Here is a 20,040-nt window from a genome sequence, read left to right as displayed (position 1 = left end):
AAGCACTGGCTACCGATAACGTCGTAATATTGACAAAACAAAAGCCAATCTCATGCTTTCTTTCTCTTGAAGAAATTATATACAAGCGTAAAGACGTGGGAAAATAAAGTTTTATAAAGAACCGCTTTCTGACATTTGAATCGAAAACGAATACCTATTATCACGAAAAAGTGTAAAATCACATTTTAATGTTTCCCGTCATACCAGATCGGTCATTGTTCTCGTCGAACCCGTCGCTTGTGACGAAGGGCTCAGTGAGTAAATTAACTGTACTGGTGGTAGGACCTCTTGTGAGTCCGCGCGGGTATAATGCGTTTCGGTTTGAAGGGTGGGGCAGCCGTTGTAACTATACTTGAGACCTTAGAACTTATATCTCAAGATGGGTGGCGCATTTACGTTGTGGATGTCTATGGGCCCCAGTAACCACTTAACATCAGGCGGGCTGTGAGCTCGTCCATCCATCATAGCAATAAAAAAAAATAAAAAACCCCATAGACACAGCCTACTAAGTTTCTCGCCGGATCTTCGCAGTGGGTCGCGTTTCCGATCCGGTAGTAGATTATGAGAAGCACTGCTCTTGCTAGAATTAGTGTTAGCAACGACGTCAGGTTTGAGCCCTGTTAGCTCACCTACTAGTTCAGTGAATCTAAAATAACCCCTTGAGATTAGGTACTAGAACAGGTAGAAAAAAAGTCAATGCCAGAGCCCTCTGTAATACGGATGGATGATTAGTAATTCGGTGCAATTACAAAAATACCTACTTAAACCCAGTTTTATAATACAATATAATGAGTATTATTTTCGCATTTTCATTTTCTTCATATTTTTAGCAATTTTAAATACTTGGACCCACTGAAAGAAATAGTGAAAGCTAGTTTTATCACAGCTATCTTTTTTGCGTTTCTTAAAAGTTAATAACAGTGGTTGTTATTTCCCATCACTAATCGAGATCAACTGCCACTTGCCAAAAGTCAAGATCTAATTCTTTTGGCAGTCAGACGATGAAGCCGTTCAATATTAGGTGTATTAACTATGAAGCAGTTTCCGCTCTTTTCTTTTACTTATTACTTTTGTAATAGTTTAATTATTCTGATTAGATACTAGAAGAAAAACAAAATTATAACTGTGATACTGTGAATTTTTATCAGTTATTTTCTCTGGAAATGCGATCTTGATGATTGCAGCTCTAATTTTGATGACAAGTGACATTGACTTGCAGTGATTATCTGTACGGCTCTGAACTGTAGTTGCCACCTTTTATGAAATTCGAGTATTCCTTAGTTTTTCATGTCAATTAAAGACTGACATTGGTAGTGTTTGAAACATTAAAATCACTAAGAGAAAATCATAGGTAAAAGGCTAACGGTTAGTCCTGCAAGTTAATGTCTAAAGATACTCGCCCAAGTTGGAATTAAAAAGTACGGTTGAAGTCGTCGTGGCGTAAATAAGACGTCCGGTGCATTCGTATTAAGCGATGCGGTGGTAAATTTAGCAAACATTACCACCACCTTGCCTATTTCTGCGGTGAAGCAATAACGCGTTTCGATTTGAGTGGTGGGGCAGCCGTTGCTTGTACTGTAAAAACTGACACTAGACCTCTTATTGCAAGGCGAGTGACGGCATTAACGGTGTAGATACTTTAATAACTGGGCGGGTTGTGAGCTCGCTCACTCATCTAACCAATCATAAAATACCGGGTGCTAGATAAATAGGAGTAAGTCACAAATATTTTTTAAAAGATTGAATTAAAATTCTTTCATTGGAATATATGGCAACACATTTTCAGCTAACTCATAAATTATACCATAGATATTATATGAAAGGTAGGTAGGTACATACCTAACTATATAAAAATACTGTCAAAAATACATTGGACTTCGAAAATTTGCAATTTTCTGTTGAAAATAAAAACAAGACTAAAGTTGTCGAAATAGAAGTGCAGCAGAATTCTAGAAGATAATTGACATTAGCAGCAATGTCTACTATAACTGCACCATGGGAAGGTAAGATTACATTATCTTGATCATTGAAACATTCACCGGTTAAGTTATGACGTTGCAAAGTTCTTTATTAAATGAACTAAATTTGAACGAACCCCTTATAAGTCAATTAACACAAAAACTACAATATTTATTAAAAATTAAACACATTGTAACATCTTCGTTTTATTCAACATTGAGTTGTCATGTTTGTTTATAAACAGTACATAATATTTTATTTAGATCGTTACCATCAGCTACTAAAGAACAAAAAAATCTTTAGTGCTCGCTAAGGTGGTCCTTTAACAATATATCAACTATCATCAGCACAATTTTATTGTTTTAATTTAAATAAAACGGAATGTATTAGCCAAAGTACATTACTAAAATACATAGTTTGTACTAAAAACAAGATGCCTCACAGAACAATGATTTTGAAGAAGTGGTCACATACAAATTACCTGTCACCATGAAAGAAGGTTGGAGATTAATTAGTTTAGAGATTAACAAGATAAATGTGTCATACAGGTCCCGTGCACTAAGAATATTAGTTAGCTATCGGATAATGTTAGACATTTAATTGTTTTATTCAATACTATAGTACCACTATAATGATAACCACACATATTGAAGTGATAGCTAAAATGTGATATTTGTGTTTTTCATCAATAAAATAAGTAATAAGAATAAATTATAGTCTTCATACTTGAATATGACTGTTAGTATTTAAGTTTGAGCTATTGTTAACCTTTTCCTGGTATTATTTTACCTTATGCCTATGGTGTCATTATTTATTAATAATAAATAATAATAAGTAACTTAATAATTTAGATATTCGGAAAATATTTAAAAATTATTATCAAAGGTAATATGATTGGTGTAATAGATCATACTTTAGTTGTCTATCTTTGTGATGATATAAAACACATCATTACATTATTTTGTAGATATTGAGCATATTGTATTATAAATTTTCATTTGTTTTTACAATTCAAAGAAATAATTAAAATAACATTTACGGTGTGGCGGGTAGCCATCATACAACGCAGGATATTTGACAGATGCCTGAATCTCGCTTACGACATTCTCAAGATAAACTTGCATATATACAAGTTCCGAACAACAAAATTCGTCGTCGTCGTCGTATATTCTCCAAAACAGTTTAATCTAAACTGAAACTAGATAACAAAAACTGTAAAGTATTCAAAATGCAGGAAATTATATAATGTAAATAAAAAATGTGTGGTTGAGCCGTAAAAATTATTTTAATTATGTATTGTGTATGACATGTATGCCCTTTTTTATTTCAGAGCTAAGAAGGCAAGCTCGGACCCTAGAAAATGACATAGATGTGAAACTTGTCGCATTTAGCAAACTGGGTATCAGTTCAGGTTCGGCCAATATTAATTCAGAGACTGCCCCTCTCATAAACAGTGATGATATGTTTGATACCATGTCTATGGAGCTGCAGCAGCTACTTAATCAGGTAATTGTTATATATAATCTAAACTAGCTAACTTGTCTTTACAAAAGATCCAAAGTGAGTCAAGTGTCAGATAGCTGTTTGTCTGATTCTTATATAAATCATAGAGGGCAATGGTTCGTCTTTAATAAAATATAATGCAGCAGTTGGCAATGAATACAAAAACTAAATTATCATCATCTATGAAATCATTGACCTCTTTGAAGGATCACTACAATGACATGTCTTGCACTGTTCACATCCAATAAACTTTTTACTAGCTTATTTATAGAAATATCTGTGAAAACATAGATAATACAGCTGTGAGCTTACAATGAGATATTTGTTACTATTAAGACATCTAAGTAACAAAACTAAACATCAAATTAATCAGATACCATCTTAATACTTGTTTATGGATAATATAATTCCAATTTCTCAGTTATCATCAATAAATGACAAAATGGCCGACATAGCCCCAAGTGGAGCAGCCACAATGCACACAATCAAACGGCACAGAGAAATACTAATGGTTTGTATGCATGTATTAATTAATATGACTTAATTGGTTTAAAATTAAATAAATTAATTAATTGGTTTAAATTTAATTAATTGGTTTGGTATCTTAATTGGAGACTTTCAATGTACCTTCTGTGACATTAGGATAAAAGTGGAACTAAAAACACTGTCAAATTTGCTTAACTTATCTCTATTAACAAATATGTATTATGAATGTAGAAGTTTGTATTTATATGTTTATTTGATTACTAAATGATACACCCATGTACGCAATATATAAAAAATAGGTTACTTTACTCTTGCTGATGGGAAGACCAGCTCGTTACCTGTTTGCTGTAAGTGGTTACTGGAGCCCATAGACATCTACAACGTAAATGCGCCACCCACCTTAAAACCATACAAAGCATAATGTGAATGACGTTAGTAGATAAGCCTGTCAGTCAAAACTCTTGACTGCTTTGTTGCAGAAATAGATAGAATTGTGCCTGGAGAATTCAAACCCCGGCAAAGTTGCATGTAATTTTGCCTATATGGTGTCAACCTGGAATAGGAGTCTACAGTATTCACCAGATAATGGAAAGCAGAGTTCTCAGCTTACTGATAGTAGGGGTACTGTAAACTCTCACGTACCATAGTTCTGCATTTTCAAACTTTTCAAACTCGTCGAATCTAGTGCAGCACGCCAATGTGTGATCCACTGTGTCATGGCGTCCTGACCGCCATTGCACGCTGCGAACATCGCAGTACGGCGATGTTTTCGCGGGTCAGGGCGCGGCACCAAACGGGAGCGCCGCAGAGTGCCTCAATAAGCCTCGCGTTGTAGTAGGCCTCTCGTTGTAGTGGGTCTCGCGTTGTAGTAGGCCTCGCGTTGTATGAGGTCCCACGTTGTATGAGGTCCCGCGTTGTGTAAGGTTTCGCGTTGTATGTGGTCCCGAGTTGTATGGGGTCCCGCGTTGTATGAGGTCCCGCGTTGTATGGGGTTCCGCGTTGTATTGGATCCCGCCTTATATGAGGCCTCGCGTTGTATGGGGTCCCGCGTTGTATGAGGTTCCGCTTTGTATGAAGTCCCGCGTTGTATGAGAGCTCGCGTTGTATGTGGTCCCGAGTTGTATGAGGTAACGCGTTGTATGGGGTCCCGCGTTGTAGGGAGTCCCGCGTTGTAGGGGGTCCAGCGTTGTACTAGGTCTCGCGTTGTATGAGGTCCCGCGTTGTAAGAGATCTCGCGTTGTATGAGATCTCGCGTTGTATGAGGTCCCGCGTTGTATGAGGTCTCGCGTTGTAGTAGGTCTCGCGTTGTATGAGGTCCCGCGTTGTATGAGGTCTCGCGTTGTAGTAGATCTCGCGTTGTATGAGGTCCCGCGTTGTATGAGGTCCCGCGTTGTATGAGGTTCCGCGTTGTATGAGGTCCCGCGTTATATGAGGCCTCGCGTTGTAGCAGGTCCCGCGTTGTATGAGGTTCCGCTTTGTATAAGGTCTCGCGTTGTAGTAGGCCTCGCGTTCTATGAGTTCCCGCGTTGTATGAGGTCCCAGGTTATAGAGGGCAACGCGTTATAGTAGGTCTCGCGTTGTATGAGGTCCCGCGTTGTATGAGGTCTCGCGTTGTAGTAGGTCTCGCGTTGTATGAGGTCCCGCGTTATATGAGGCCTCGCGTTGTAGTAGGTCCCGCGTTGTATGAGGTTCCGCTTTGTATAAGGTCTCGCGTTGTAGTAGGCCTCGCGTTCTATGAGTTCCCGCGTTGTATGAGGTCCCAGGTTATAGAGGGCAACGCGTTATAGTAGGCCTCGCGTTCTATGAGGTCTCGCGTTGTATGAGATCTCGCGTTGGGTTTTTTCAAAAAGTCTCGCGAGCCGGTTGTTGCCCATGTTCTAAAGTCTAAAATTTTTTTTATTATTGCCTTAGTAGGCAGAGAGCATACGGCCGACCTGATATGGTGAGTGGTTACCATCGCCCATGGACTTCAGTAATGCCAGGGGCAGAGTCAAGCCGCCGCCTACCGTAAGTTACAACGGCTGACCCACCCTTCAAATCGACGCATTACTGCTTCACGGCTGAAATACCTGGTGGGACCTGCCCGTGCGGACCCACAAGAGGTTCTGCCACCAGTAAAAACGTACGTGTGACTGAAACGTCGTATCAAACCATAATTTCGCAGGACTACCAGCAAGAGTACTCCCGCACGTCAGCCCGCGTGTCGGCGCGGCGCGAGCGCGAGGAGCTGCTTCGGGGCGGCTCCCCGACTCCGCCCGCCGCGGGACTCAGCAGACGCGACCAGTACGCGAAGGAAGCCAACCATTTGCACAGGTGTGATATACGGTTTTTCTTTTTTTGTATATTCTATGCCTTTGTTGTCTCTATATCGAGGGACTTTTTGGCGGTAACGCGAGGAGTGAAGTCGTTGTGATTTGTTTTATTTTGTCTATTTAGTGTTTCTTCGGGCTTAAATGTAAATTAATGGTGGTTTATTAACTGTTCAATATCTGTGAAAGTGCATAAAGCCAAGAAAGAGACAAAGCCGTTGTTCTCCGGTTCCTCCAAAAAGTGCACTGAAAAAATCTCAGTAAATGACCACCATTTTACTGAGATTATATTTCATTCCATATCATCTCATCTCATTTCATTTAATTTGACTTTGACATTCAATGACTGGGATGATTAATTTAAGAAATTAATCATCCCAGTCATTCGCTTCATTTTCTTCATTTCAGACTTCATTTCATTTCACTCCATATAATCATTTTTCATATTAATAAGAATATAAATTAAAATAAGACATGACTTAAAGGTCTTAGTTACCAGGTCTAAAATTCCTTAAAAAAATCTATATCGAGCAAGGATTAATAAGACACGTGTTTAGTTAATAAATTTAAATTCAAGCGCAAAAAACGATACCAGAAAACAATTCTAAGTGAAGATTAAAGTGCGTCATAGTGTTACTACACCAGTAGCGCAGTGAATATTACTGCGTATTACATATTAATGAGTAGTGTAACTATACTGACCGCTCAGAACTCATATCTCAAGGTGGGCGGCGGTATTTACGTTGTAGACGTTTATGGACTCCAGTAACCACTTAACACCAGGTGGACTGTGAGTTCGTCCACCCGTCTAAGCAATAAATAAATAAAAAGATGATGAATAGACATTCGGAACAGCTCTTGATTTTGATTCTTAGAACTGAACATTTAGTATTTGTCTTTCTTTTTTGTTTGGCCAGAGTATTAATTTGGTCGTTTTCCCATTTCAGTTCCCACATATTAGTCGATGAACAAATAAACATAGCGATGGAAGCTCGCGACCACCTCTCCTCGCAACGGCAAACCTTCAAACGGATGCAGACCAGGTTCAACGATATCGCCAACAGGTAAATAAATGTTAAAACATTTTTTTATTTTCAAACATAAAAGCTATAAGACAATTCAGGAAGCTAACTATGTTAGATAATTTCACACACACACACACGCACACACGCACGCACACACACGCACGCACGCACACACACACACGCACGCACGCACACACACACACGCACGCACGCACACACACACACACATTCTCTTATATATTCGTAAATACTAGCAGACCCGACAGACGTTATTCTGCACGCACAAATAAATGGAATGAATGAATGATGCATACACAAAAATTCATTCAAGTCGATCCAGCCGTTTAGTTGCAGTATATATAAATAACCTAGATACCGACTGCAACGTCATCTGCCGGGTTGAATTGTGAATCAACCATCCAAGGTGCCACATAAACGCATACAAAAAAAAATCATTCAAATCGGTCCAGCCGTTTAAGAGTTCAGTGACATACACACGTACAGTAGAATTATATATTTATTGATGAATTTCATATCAATTCGACCTATGGTTAAAAAAATAGAAATCACTGTCACCAGCGCCACCTATCCGTCACTAACGTAACTATATTCGGACTGGTCATATCGACTTATAAATATTGGGTGAGGTTTCATATCGATTAGAATGTTTTTCGAGTTTTAGGTGAACCTACACACACATGTACATACAGATTAAAGTTTTTTTAAGTTGTTGTGGTCTAACGGATAAGGGTCCGTTCCCATAGAAGACCATAGACATCAACAACGCGAACACCGCAACCCACCTTGATACATGAGTTCTAAGTCTCAGTATTTACATTACAACGGCTGCCCCACCCTTCAAACCGAAATGCCTTACTGCTTCACGGCAGAAATAGGCAGGGCGGTGGTACCTACCCGTGCGGACTCTCAAGACGTCCTCCCAAAAGTAATATAAAACTTGTTCAGTGTGTGTTAGTGGGAGTTTTTTAACGTTCTCGATAGCGTAAGAGTTAACTCAAATTTGTATGCAATTGGAACAGCGCCCCTAGCGGCAAACGTTCCAACTCCATACAAATTTGAGTTAACTTACATATAAACCTAGTGTTCATTTTACTCATGTCTACTATAATTCTTCAAATTATCGCCATGTATTAACTTTAACACAATTACGCACTTATTGGATCTTTCACTTCATCAACGAGGGTTAACTGGAAGAGAATGCCTGCATGGCGTTAAGTTCGCCTTTGTACAATATTTTTGTGCAATAAAGATTTTTTTATTCATTCATTCATTCAACTTTTACTCGATCGAGAACGTGAAAAAACTCGAACTGTTTAGTTCGAGTTTACACTGTATCTGTATCAGTGTGCTTAGTGCGAGTTTTGTAACGTTTTCGGTAGCGTAAAAGTTAGCTCATATTTGTATGGAATGGAATCGTTTGCGTACTTTTACCGCTAGGGGCGCTGTTCCAACTGCATACAAAACTGGGCAAACTTACGCGATCGAGAACGTTAAAAAACTCGCACTAAGCACACTGAACTGTTCAGTTCGAGTTTACACTGTATCTGTAATGATAATTCGATCGTCCCCAGATTCCCGATGTTGAACAGTCTGATGTTCCGTATAAACGCTAGGAAGCGTCGCGATTCCCTAATCGTGGGCGTGGTGGTAGCGGTCTGCACCTTCCTCTTGCTCATGTACGCCTTCCATTGAAACTGTGATCCGATAAAGACTGTAGTTAACTAGATTTTAAGGTATCGTATTATAGTGAACTAAGACGCCTCGATTTGACAACCATATTGAATACGATGTCCAGTCGTAGGTGTGGTGAAGCTTAAAGGCGGAAACACATTATTAAAACGCGACGTAACGCAACGTGTCGACACCCGATTTACACCGTGCACATTACCAACACGCGACCCCACGACATAGCAGCAATCTGTAGTGAAAACAGCTAACAGCAGTGGAAATGTATAGTTGTGTACTATGGATTTAATAAATAGCTCTCACAAAAGTTACCACAACTATATAGGCGTATACAATATCAATTTGTTTTTTTAAAGTAATAAATAATATTTTCAATAAAACTTACTGTTTATATTCATTTGCTCGGCAATTTATTCCCATGCATTATTTCTCGTTGTATGATCCCTGTATATAGCTCATGCATCAAATTCATGCCATATAAAACAGGATATCGTTTTACCAACGCTTAAAAGGAGACTCCAATCAATGTATTGTTTTGACTCGTATTTGAAAATAAAGAATTTTTGTATTTTTTTTGTATTTGTACCAACTCAATTAACTGGACGTCGGTCATTTCAAATGCTAAACGCTAAATAAATGCAAACAATAATATTAAATTGGCATAAATTCTGTTTGACAGTGTGAAGAATAGGGATGGGCTCAAAGAATGGTTATATGCTCTGTGACAGATCTCGAACGACTGACGCGTGTCTTTGGGTGTTGTCTAGAAACATACTACACTCTACCCGTCGGATGGCGTGTTTAACCCCAAAATGGGCAACAAATCACTGCGATACTTTAAGACAAAAAAAAATTGTGTATGGAAACTATCGATATCTTGTAGCGGATACCCCTAAACTTATATGTTGTTAAAGTGGCTTAACTTTTTAATTATTATAAGACTAAATACAAAAAATCAAAAATCATACAAGCCTTATTTGTTATTAAAATTGATTAAATTTTATCAATTTGTGGTTTCTGAAAATCTACAAAATCCTTCATTAAAAATAAAATATAGGATAGGTAAATGTGTTACTGCCATACAGGAGCAATGAGAAACTAATGGAAGCGAAGCCATCTAGTGGCCGACGCCCGTAAACATTTTCGTTGAGTGCTTGAGTTGCTTATCTATAGCCAATTTATCTGTATTATAAACACATCGATCTGGCACATTTGAATCGGGTGTTATCTGCCGCATGGCGTCGCGTCGGATGTTTATAGTGTGAATCTGGTCTATAAAAAACAATACATTTGATTCGACTCAACACGCATCGCGGTTTCATCAGGTGGCGTCGCGTTTTGATAATGTGTTTCCGCCTTAATAATGACGTACATTAATCGATTCTTTATTTATTATATCCAATATTATATGTCGATATTTAAACTAAACTTTTCCTATTACAGCAAACTAGGTATATCGTGAGGCTGTTTGGTTTAAGCTACATTTTTGCAACTTTAAATTTAAGCCGTTTAAAGTTTAAAAATTGTCAAATATGTGACTAAAAAGCTTCTCCAGCTATTCGAATGGAGTAAATTTAATAAAGTTCAATTAAAAACATCGAACTGTTGATGCTGATCACTACATAGTATAAAACAAAGTCGCTTTCTCGGTCCCTATGTATGCTTGAATCTTTAAAACTACGCAACGAATTTTGATGCGGTTTTTTTTAATCGATAGAGTGATTGAAGAGAAAGGTTTATATGTATAAATAACATCCACTAAATAGTAGAGAAATCAATAATAAATTACAGTTTCCGAATCGAAGCGAGGGCGGGTCGCTAGTAATGAATAAAACGGACCTTTAAGCCTTTAGTTACGGAGATAAATGCCGCGTGTTAAGCGAATTTGCGATTAAACCAAATAGCCTTCACCCATCGATATGCAAACGTATTATTTGTGGCTTCGGTAAAATGCAATTATTTCTATAGCGCGCGCGCTTTCCTAATCAAACTCGTCCATTTATACCAAACTGTGTTTAGTATCTTATCTTTAAATAATATTGTTGTTAATATTGGTATCTAAGTAGACGTAAAGAACTTGTACTAATTTGGAGTTATTTGAAAAAGGGTTACAAAACATATTATTATTTATTTAATAATTGTAAGCGTGGCAATACCGATAAAAATGTTGCCTGTAGTAAAAAAAACAACTAGTGATGCGACCATGTCCACGATTGACTTTCACGATGATGAAATATCATAATATTGTATTGTTAGCCGTAAATTTGATATAACGTAATTTTAATATATTTATCGATATGTATCGTAATGTAAATATTTATGTACATGAATATTTCTATTAATAATGAAATAAAAAAATGTTTTTAATATTATAATTTTTTTATTTCGCTTCTATGGTTCTAGTATTCGGACAGAGCCGGAAATGAAGAAAGGTACTTTTTTTTTTTTAATATATCGATATCGACAATTTCTCCGCATTTCTTCCAATATCATCAGATTCCGGAACAATTTGTTTATAATTTACCTTATTATTAAGTATAATTTACCTTATTATTAAGTACAATTCACCAACAGAAATAAAGAGCGAATTAACAAAAACTTGCAAAACAATCTTTGATTTTTCAGAGAGAATTATACTACCTACAGGAGGGAATTTCTTGAAAGTGTATCCCTCAAATCTTAGCAAGCTTTGCTTAAAAAACGTTTCTTTGAAAATAAATAATGCAACTAGAGATGATCTCTAGAGATGCAGTTTTTTTATTGCCCTTGTAGGCTGATATACATACGGCCCCACAATGGTAAGTGCTCCCATTGCTCATGGACATGCCACGGGCAAAGCCATGCCACTGTCCACTACTACAAAAGTAGTTCTATTTTAAAAATATTCTAAAATATACTAAGTAAAATAAAAAATAGAGGCTTTTTAAAAAATCTAGTCATGTATACAAATGTTCATACAATAAAAGAATTACCTAGAAAAGGTTGTAAAACAAGCCTAAATATTATATCTGAGATTGAAAACTGGTTTTTGTTGAAAACTGATAAGTTTAATGTGCTCTTAAAATACACTTCAAAAAAATAATAAATACACAAAGCAGTCAGTTCTTTTCAAAGTACACTAAAAAACCTTTGACTAAAGATAAATTATTTTATAAAAGATCGAAACAAAACTCAAAGTTACGAGTTGATTACAGTGTATTTTTTCCCGCACCTTCACATCATGATTAAGAGGATTTGAGCTAAGTAGATTATTGATTTTCATAACCAGATTCCACTGAGATAATTAAAGTTATAGCAACGAAATTATTTTCATTTATTTTTCGGGGTACATTCAACTCTTAGGAGTTTTTCAAAATCGACTCAATATCTTTGGAGGGCTCCAAAGAGTTCAGGTGTTTTTTAACTTTGCACCAAGTTTCGTGGTCCCTTGACCACTGGCCGGTTTAGGATGGTCCCGACTGGTCGCCGCGGTAGCCTGGACTCCATGGACCGTTTCCTTGTGGACTTTTAGCGTGACTCTTTGTGTGTAACACTTCTCACATATCTCGCACTGGTAAGGTTTCTCTCCGGTGTGCGTGCGCTTGTGTTTCTCTAAATCGCCTTTAGTTGCGAACGCCTTCCCGCAGGCCTCCAGCGGACACGCCATGCTCTTGGTGTGCGACCGCTGGTGGTGGTACAGTTTCTTCCACGTCTCGAAGTTCTTATTACAATCCTGGAAAAAAAAACGCAAGTCGTCGTGGCCTAATGGATAAGACGTCCGGTGCATTCGTATGTAACGATGCACCAGTGTTCGAATCCCGCCGGCAGGTACAAAATTTTCCAATGAAATACGTACTTAACAAATGTTCACGGTTGACTTCCACGGTGAAGGAATAACATCGTGTAATAAAAATCAAACCCACCAAATTATAATGTGCGTCATTATAGGTGGTAGGACGTCTTGTGAGTCCGCACGGGTAAGTACCACCATCCTGCTCATTTCTGTCGTGAAGCAGTAATGCGTTGCGGTTTAAAGGGCGGGGCAGCCGTAGTTAAAAGTGAGACCGTAGAACTCATGTCTCAAGGTGGATGGTAGCATTTACGTTGTAGATGTCTATGGGCTCCGGTAAACACTTATCAGGTGAGCAGTGTTCCCATCCAACCATTTAAACAATAAATAAAAATGCAAACAGATTAATTTATTTAGACTTCATTGTGTGATAGTATAGTGTGTGTGGAGTTAGATAAAATATAGTTAAAAGGCCTTGTGTCGATTACTGTTAAACCGTGAATCGGTTTGTATTACAGGAATTCACTTTTGTATTTTTTTATATTCCAGGTCCACTTAATAAAGAGCTGTCAAGTCTTGTCATGGCCTATGAACATTAGGGCACTGCACTTTTCCACTATTACTAATTTTTTTTTGCAGAATTCTTTAATTTTATTACACCATGTTCAAGAATTAATTCTGGCATACAGAAGTTTTTGGACTTATTTCAGTAATCACAATTTTCGATAGCAAGTATAATAAGCCCTCGCTTATTCACCTAAGTAAGCTATTTTATATATAACAAACTAGCGACTCGCCCTCGCTTCGCTTCGGAAACATAAAATTTGATTATTGATAGCCAAGTCTCGCGATTTTATCCGCGGTTATTGTCATACCGCGGGGGAAGCCACGGGGCGAAGCTAGTCTAAAAAAAGTAGCCTAAGTTACTCCTTATATCATCAGTTACCTATCAGTGAAAGCCCCGTCAAAATCGGTCCAGACATTCGAGAGATTAGCCGGAACAAACAGACAGACAGACACACAAAAATTGTAAAAAAATGTTATTTTGGTGTATGTACCGTATATATATATAATTTTTTTTATTGTTTAGATGGGTGGACGAGCTCACAACCCACCTGGTGTTAAGTGGTTACTGAAGCCCACTGGATATATTCATATGCATGTAGTAAAAATAGGCTATTTCAATATTACAAACAGACACTCCAATTTTATTTATATGTATAGATTTTATATAATTTCCAATGAAATTCAATGTGATATTCACCCCGCACACATATAAGACGTCTTCATTTTCGGAGTCACGCCGTCGCTTGCTCTTTAAATGTGTTTCTGATTTCGTCTTGTTCCTTGAAGTATTTCTTTCCGGCAACGTTTGCTAAAAAAAAGCAAAATAAAATATTTATATATTTTTACTGGTGGTAGGACCTCTTGTGAGTCCGCGCGGGTAGGTACCACCGCCCTGCCTATTTCTGGCGTGAAGCAGTAATGCGTTTCGATCTGAAGGGTGGGGCAGCTGTTGTAACTATCTGAGATCTTAGAACTTATATCTCAAGGTGAATGGCGTATTACATTGTAGATGTCTATGGGCTCCAGTAACACCAGGTGGGCTATGAGCTAGTCCACTAGCTATAAAAAAAATATAATTATGATTTATGTCTGTTTGTTAATCAGTAAAGACGAACATTAAACTCTGGCATCCAAACCACTATACTAAGTTTCACGGTAGTTGTATATTCTTAGTCTATTTCCCTATTTATTTCTTTATTTGTTACTATGCATTATTCCTGTCCTGAGTCCTGGTAGGGCGTACTGTAAATCGACATGGTTCGGAACTATCTTCTTGATGTTTTTACTGCAAAGTAATGGTGCATTGAAGTTGTTTGTACCAACTTTCTTTTTTTCGTCCAAGGACAGTTCTCATAATTTGTAACTTTTGTTAGATGTTTACCGAAGGGTAGGTGACATGGGACATTAATTTTTTTTTGAGAATTTTTCATATTTATGTCACGAGCTGGACTGTGAGTGATCAGGAATTCGAAACACATCTTCCAAGAATTGGTACTTATGTGAAAATGACATCATCATCTCCAAAATTACCTCAGAGCACTCTAGGGGTACGAAACCCTTAGAAAAAATCAATGTTTTTCTGTAGACCCACAGGTTCCGAGCGATCCTGTGATTAGGAAGATCGAAAATTATGTAAATGCGGTACCATCCTTCAAATCAGGACAGACTGCTTCTCCGTGTCAGAAACACAGCTATTTAATATAAATAGCATTGATATATGTACGGTGAACTCACTTTGTCCGCAGGGCTACTCTGCAGATTTAATAATATGCTAAAGGGGAAAAGTATTTTGATCAGAGAGTTCCCAGTATTATTTGAATCTTAACAGTGTATATATATGAATGTGCCTGAAGTGTGGTAAATAAATACTAAATTCTCTATCCATACCATAGTACATAGCCAGAATGGCTGTCAACTGCTCCATAACATTGATATGAGAGTAGAAAAACAAAAATTTTTGTTCCTTAGAAATGTATTTTTGTGATACACTTCTGCAAGTTTCCCATTTATTAGTTTTCAATTTTAAAACAATCACAATTACCTGATGATGTGTAGAGTTATTTTCATTTTTTCTTTTGTCTTTTTTGTTTTTAACCTTTTCAACTGTTGACTCGCTTTCATTGAAATTATTCACTATGTGACTCTTGATTTGATTCAACTGAAAACAAAAATTCTAATTTGATTAAACAAATTTCTGGACCATGTTTCATTCTAAATAAAATTATGAAGCATCATATTGGTTTGAGCATGTACTTCACTGAGTTGACACAACATAGTTGAGTAGATAATTTGAAATATACAACCACATCTTGAGATTTTAGATTTAATAATTATGATTAGTTTACAACATGTTGATTCTAGGTTTTATGGGTCTGTTTCAACAATTTCTGTAAAACAATGATCAGTACTTAAGTAGTGCTGTGAACTCTTGCTATGCTCAAATTGACAAATTAAAAATGAAAGGTGGATTTTTTTTATTCAGGTCATCTCACTGTGCTCATGATACTAAGCAGTTACCGGAACCTATCCTCATACATAGTTACATTAAAGCGTGTCAAGTCGCCCCCCACAATAAGATGTGACAGCGGTTTCGGTATTACTAAATATTATAAGAAAACTGATTATAAATAAGAGGTATATTTTAAAACTCTCAATTGTACTATTGTAGTTACTTTTCCACAGAGCAATCATGTATTCTGCATTAATAGGCAGTAGAGTCAGAATGTCTATGAAATTGAGATTTCAGCCTTGATTGACTGATTGACAGTGATATTAATAGTGTCCTTGAACTCCAGTATTGACTTATCACCATTAAGGCAGAGAGCTTTCCTGCCTGTCTACATTATTAAAAAAATTATATAATAAAACAGAGACCTCATCTGTAATTTCATCCCTACTTTCATCGCCAAACAGGCATTGCAAATTAGACTCATTTCTTAGAGCCAAATTTCTCAGTTTATTTGCATCTTGTATTACATCTACACATTTCTGACATACTTTTTGTGGTAGTTTATCCATCGTAGAAATCTAAAAATAAATATATTATTATGAAAAAATAAAATAACACCAGGGTTATTTTATTTTTTAGTTTTAGTAAAATCTCATCAATACGAGAGAGACATGCAGCCAATCTGCCAGGTATTTTCAAGTGTGCTCTACACAATTAAAACAACAAAGAAACTTTTTTTTTTTTTTTTTATTGCTTAGATAGGTGGACGAGCTCACAGCCCACCTGCTGTTAAGTGGTTACTGGAGCCCATAGACATCTACAACGTAAATGCGCCACCCACCTCGAGATATAAGTTCTACGGTCTCAGTATAGTTACAACGGCTACCCCACCCTTCGAACCGAAACGCATTACTGCTTCACGGCGGAAATAGGCGGGGTGGTGGTACCTACCCGTGCGGACTCCCAAGAGGTCCTACCACCAGTAATTACGCAAATTATAATTTTGCGGGTTTGATTTTTATTACACGATGTTATTCCTTCACCGTGGAAGTCAATCGTGAACATTTGTTGAGTACGTATTTCATTAGAAAAATTGGTACCCGCCTGCGGGATTCGAACACCGGTGCATCGCTACATACGAATGGACCGGACGTCTTATCCTTTAGGCCACGATGACTACGCTTATTGGTAAGGCATCTATACTTGTATTACATCTACACATTTTAGACATGGTAGTTTATCCATCGTAAAAATCTAAAAATAAATATATTATTAAGAAAAAAATTAAATAAAATCAGGGTTGGTAAAATCTCATCAATACGAAAGAGACATGCAGCCAATCTGCCAGTTATTTTCAAGTGTGCTCTACACAATTAGAACAACAAACAACTTATTATTGGTAAGGCATCTATAGTGTATTTTTCTGTCATGAACAAACATAGCATCTGCTTGCAAGAGCTATATGACCATTCAATACAATTCAGAATTCAACCTCACCTCAGAACAAAGAAAAATTTTAATATTGGGGTTATCTTTTCTTGCCAATCTCAATTCAGATGAATTAAATTGACTCGAATCCCTTGTGTGCAATTTAACAATTTTTTTTAAAAGCATGGAGGCCTGGCTCATCGCTACAACTATTTCTATTTCTAATAACATCTACTATTTCTAAGAACAGTATCCAGAGTATCTTTCTTATGTTGATGATCCAGCAACTTTTTATCTCACATTGCCAAGGGTTGATGTTAAATATGCAATTAGTTCTAAGGAAACTAAAAATGAACTTAGAAACGGGATCAATATGTTTTGCCTGCTTCACCTAAAGGATGAGAAGAACCAGACAGAAATTAAAATTAAGATTTGAAAAAAATATATTTGGGTGAGCTTTGTACGTACTGTGATCGTGGTCAGCAAAAATATCTCCTCAGCGAGATGATTCGTATGAAAAACATCAACAGTTCCATGCTCATTCAGACATAGTCTACAGAGTTCGAAAAAATTTAAACCTCTCGACTTATCCATATTAACAGCAACTGTAATTTCCTGTTAGTATGACGTGGTTCGAATTTAAAATATCAATATTTACAGTGATAACTTCGTTTAAATTATGTGGTTTAGGTGAATTTAAAAGATAATACAAAAACTCCGTTGATTTGTTTCCTGTAGATGTAAAGTGCCGTATTTAAGAGGTGGAATGGATCAAACGGCCGTGTTTTTTGATTCCGTATATTTTTTGGTGTTTATTTCGAAAGATTTCGTCCAGTTTCATCTTAAAACACCAATAAAAAAAGATCTATTTATAACCATTACTTAAAATTAATCTGTGTTTCACAGATTAATTCAGTAGGTACTACATTTTTTTAAGGGAATTTATAACCTTGTAAGTAAGACCTTTAAGTCAAGTTTTATTCTAATTTTAATGAAAACTTGTATTGAGATAAATGATATAGAAACGAAAACGAAATGAATGACGAGATGACTTGAGATGAGATGAGACGAAATATAATCCCAGCAAAATGGTGGTCATTTACTGAGACTTTTCTGGACTGGTCTCCCCGGTCATCGTTCTCATCGAACCCGTTGCTTGCGACGAAGGGCTCGACGAGTAAATTAGCCACGGAATAGATAAATAAGGTTGGAAAGGCCTTTGCTCTAATTTTGTATTAGAACCAGTGTCGCCGCTTCATCCCCACTATTTTAATTTCTACACATACACACACTGTGATTACAAGTATTTCGCACACAACAAAAACACCCACACATAAATCTCAGGACAGATATTCGTTCGCAAACTAGCACAAAACACCCGTAGGCATACACACTCACACACGCAAAAAGGCAATAAAAATGTTCATACACGCTAGTGCTTGATAAAATCGATATTCTTTATTGATAAATTATCTGATGAATGAATGGAGAAAATGAAACATGAAATAAATATTGAAAAAAAAAACTATTTTACTTTTATTAATTACAAATAGTCACTGTCGCTGGAATAAAACGTATTTGTTAAGCAGTTGGCGCTTGCTATTAATTGCGAATGAATTTTTCAGAACTAAGTGTATTCTGATTTTTTTTATGGTAAAATAATTTTCAGTAAAATGTTTAGAGCAAATAGTACTCGTCTTTGTCTCCAGTTTCCTCTACCTATCACGTCAATCCATTGTTCCCTGGCGTTAGGTTCTTTAGGAAACCTAAAAAAATTTATTTACTGCATAAGTCAAATGGCATTTTACTTAGATTTTAATACGTCTTAGACAATATAGTAAATACCCGTAAATGAGAGGTCTACATGTCCCTTTATATTATACCTTCACTTTAATTCAATGATAATAATTCAATAATAATAATACATATTTATTTTACTCAAAATACGTCTCACTAAGAATATACTAGGTATCATTAATTAAATATAAAATAATGCAAAAATTATCCATGTCAAATGTAAATATAGTCGAGAATTCTGTCGATGATTTTATTTCACCACATGGTCACCTCACTATCGACAAACTAGCGCCGTGCACCACGGCCAATCAGGGCAAAGGCCGAAATTTCAAAGATTGAAGTGTAGAGAACGCAATGCATGTAGTACATTGGAAGCTGACTTGGTCATTGCGTTCATTGGGCGAGTACACATCGCGCAATGTATGCTATTTATAACTTGCTGCAATAATATTGTTAATGTTTGGAATTTCATAATGCTCAGTATATTTTTATGTTTAAGACAAATAATATTGTAATTAAATGGTAATTTCGACTTACCGATCGAAAGATATACCTCCTCGCTCTATACTTGAGGTCTGATTTTTTGTTTTACAAGTTATAATTGCACAACACGGCACTATAAAGCGGAGATCTGTTCGCCCAAGTATTCCGAAGCGCACTAAACGCGGTGAATGAAAGAATCGGTCGAGTTATGTTTGTTCGATCATAACTGTGGCACGCTTGCCCCGCCTACATTACCATTCCAACCTTATTTATCTATTCCGTGAAATTAGCCCTCAGATACAGCCCACTCAGTTTCTCGCCGGATCTTCTCAGTGGGTCACGTTTCCGATCCGGTGGCAGATTCTGCGAAGCACAGCTCTTGCTAGGGTTTGTGTTAGCAACGTCGTCAGGTTTGAGCCCCGTGAGCTCACCTACTAGTTAAGGTCACGCTGATATAGCCTTTCAAGGCTCTTAGCTTAGGTACGAAAAAAAAAGGACTGGGTTGACAGACTGGAGGATCTCGAGATTCAGCGGCTTTGTTTCATTTTCGGCTCAGTG

General features: G+C 37.0%; 2 protein-coding genes across 2 annotated transcripts; one reads left to right on the top strand and one right to left on the bottom strand.

Moving 5' to 3' along the window:
* Nucleotides 1-1,790: 1,790 nt before the first annotated feature.
* Nucleotides 1,791-11,358, top strand: LOC101743225 (Golgi SNAP receptor complex member 1). Its single transcript, XM_004926828.5, has 6 exons — nt 1,791-2,003; nt 3,290-3,465; nt 3,884-3,973; nt 6,113-6,261; nt 7,205-7,321; nt 8,875-11,358. The coding sequence occupies exons 1-6, from the start codon at nt 1,976-1,978 to the stop codon at nt 8,993-8,995; spliced, it is 681 nt and encodes a 226-aa protein (XP_004926885.1). The 5' UTR covers nt 1,791-1,975; the 3' UTR covers nt 8,996-11,358.
* Nucleotides 11,350-18,649, bottom strand: LOC101746478 (myoneurin). Its single transcript, XM_004926852.4, has 5 exons — nt 17,671-18,649; nt 16,200-16,352; nt 15,367-15,483; nt 14,023-14,133; nt 11,350-12,701 (listed from the first exon to the last, which is right to left on the bottom strand). Exons 1-5 carry the CDS (start codon nt 17,794-17,796, stop codon nt 12,378-12,380), a joined length of 831 nt encoding a protein of 276 aa, XP_004926909.1. The 5' UTR covers nt 17,797-18,649; the 3' UTR covers nt 11,350-12,377.
* Nucleotides 18,650-20,040: the final 1,391 nt, after the last annotated feature.

Source organism: Bombyx mori, chromosome 16, assembly GCF_030269925.1.
Source record: "Bombyx mori chromosome 16, ASM3026992v2".
In the NCBI taxonomy this organism is placed as follows: domain Eukaryota; kingdom Metazoa; phylum Arthropoda; class Insecta; order Lepidoptera; family Bombycidae; genus Bombyx; species Bombyx mori.
Note: the sequence above shows the minus strand (reverse complement) of the source record. Positions and strands in the feature narration are given on the sequence as shown.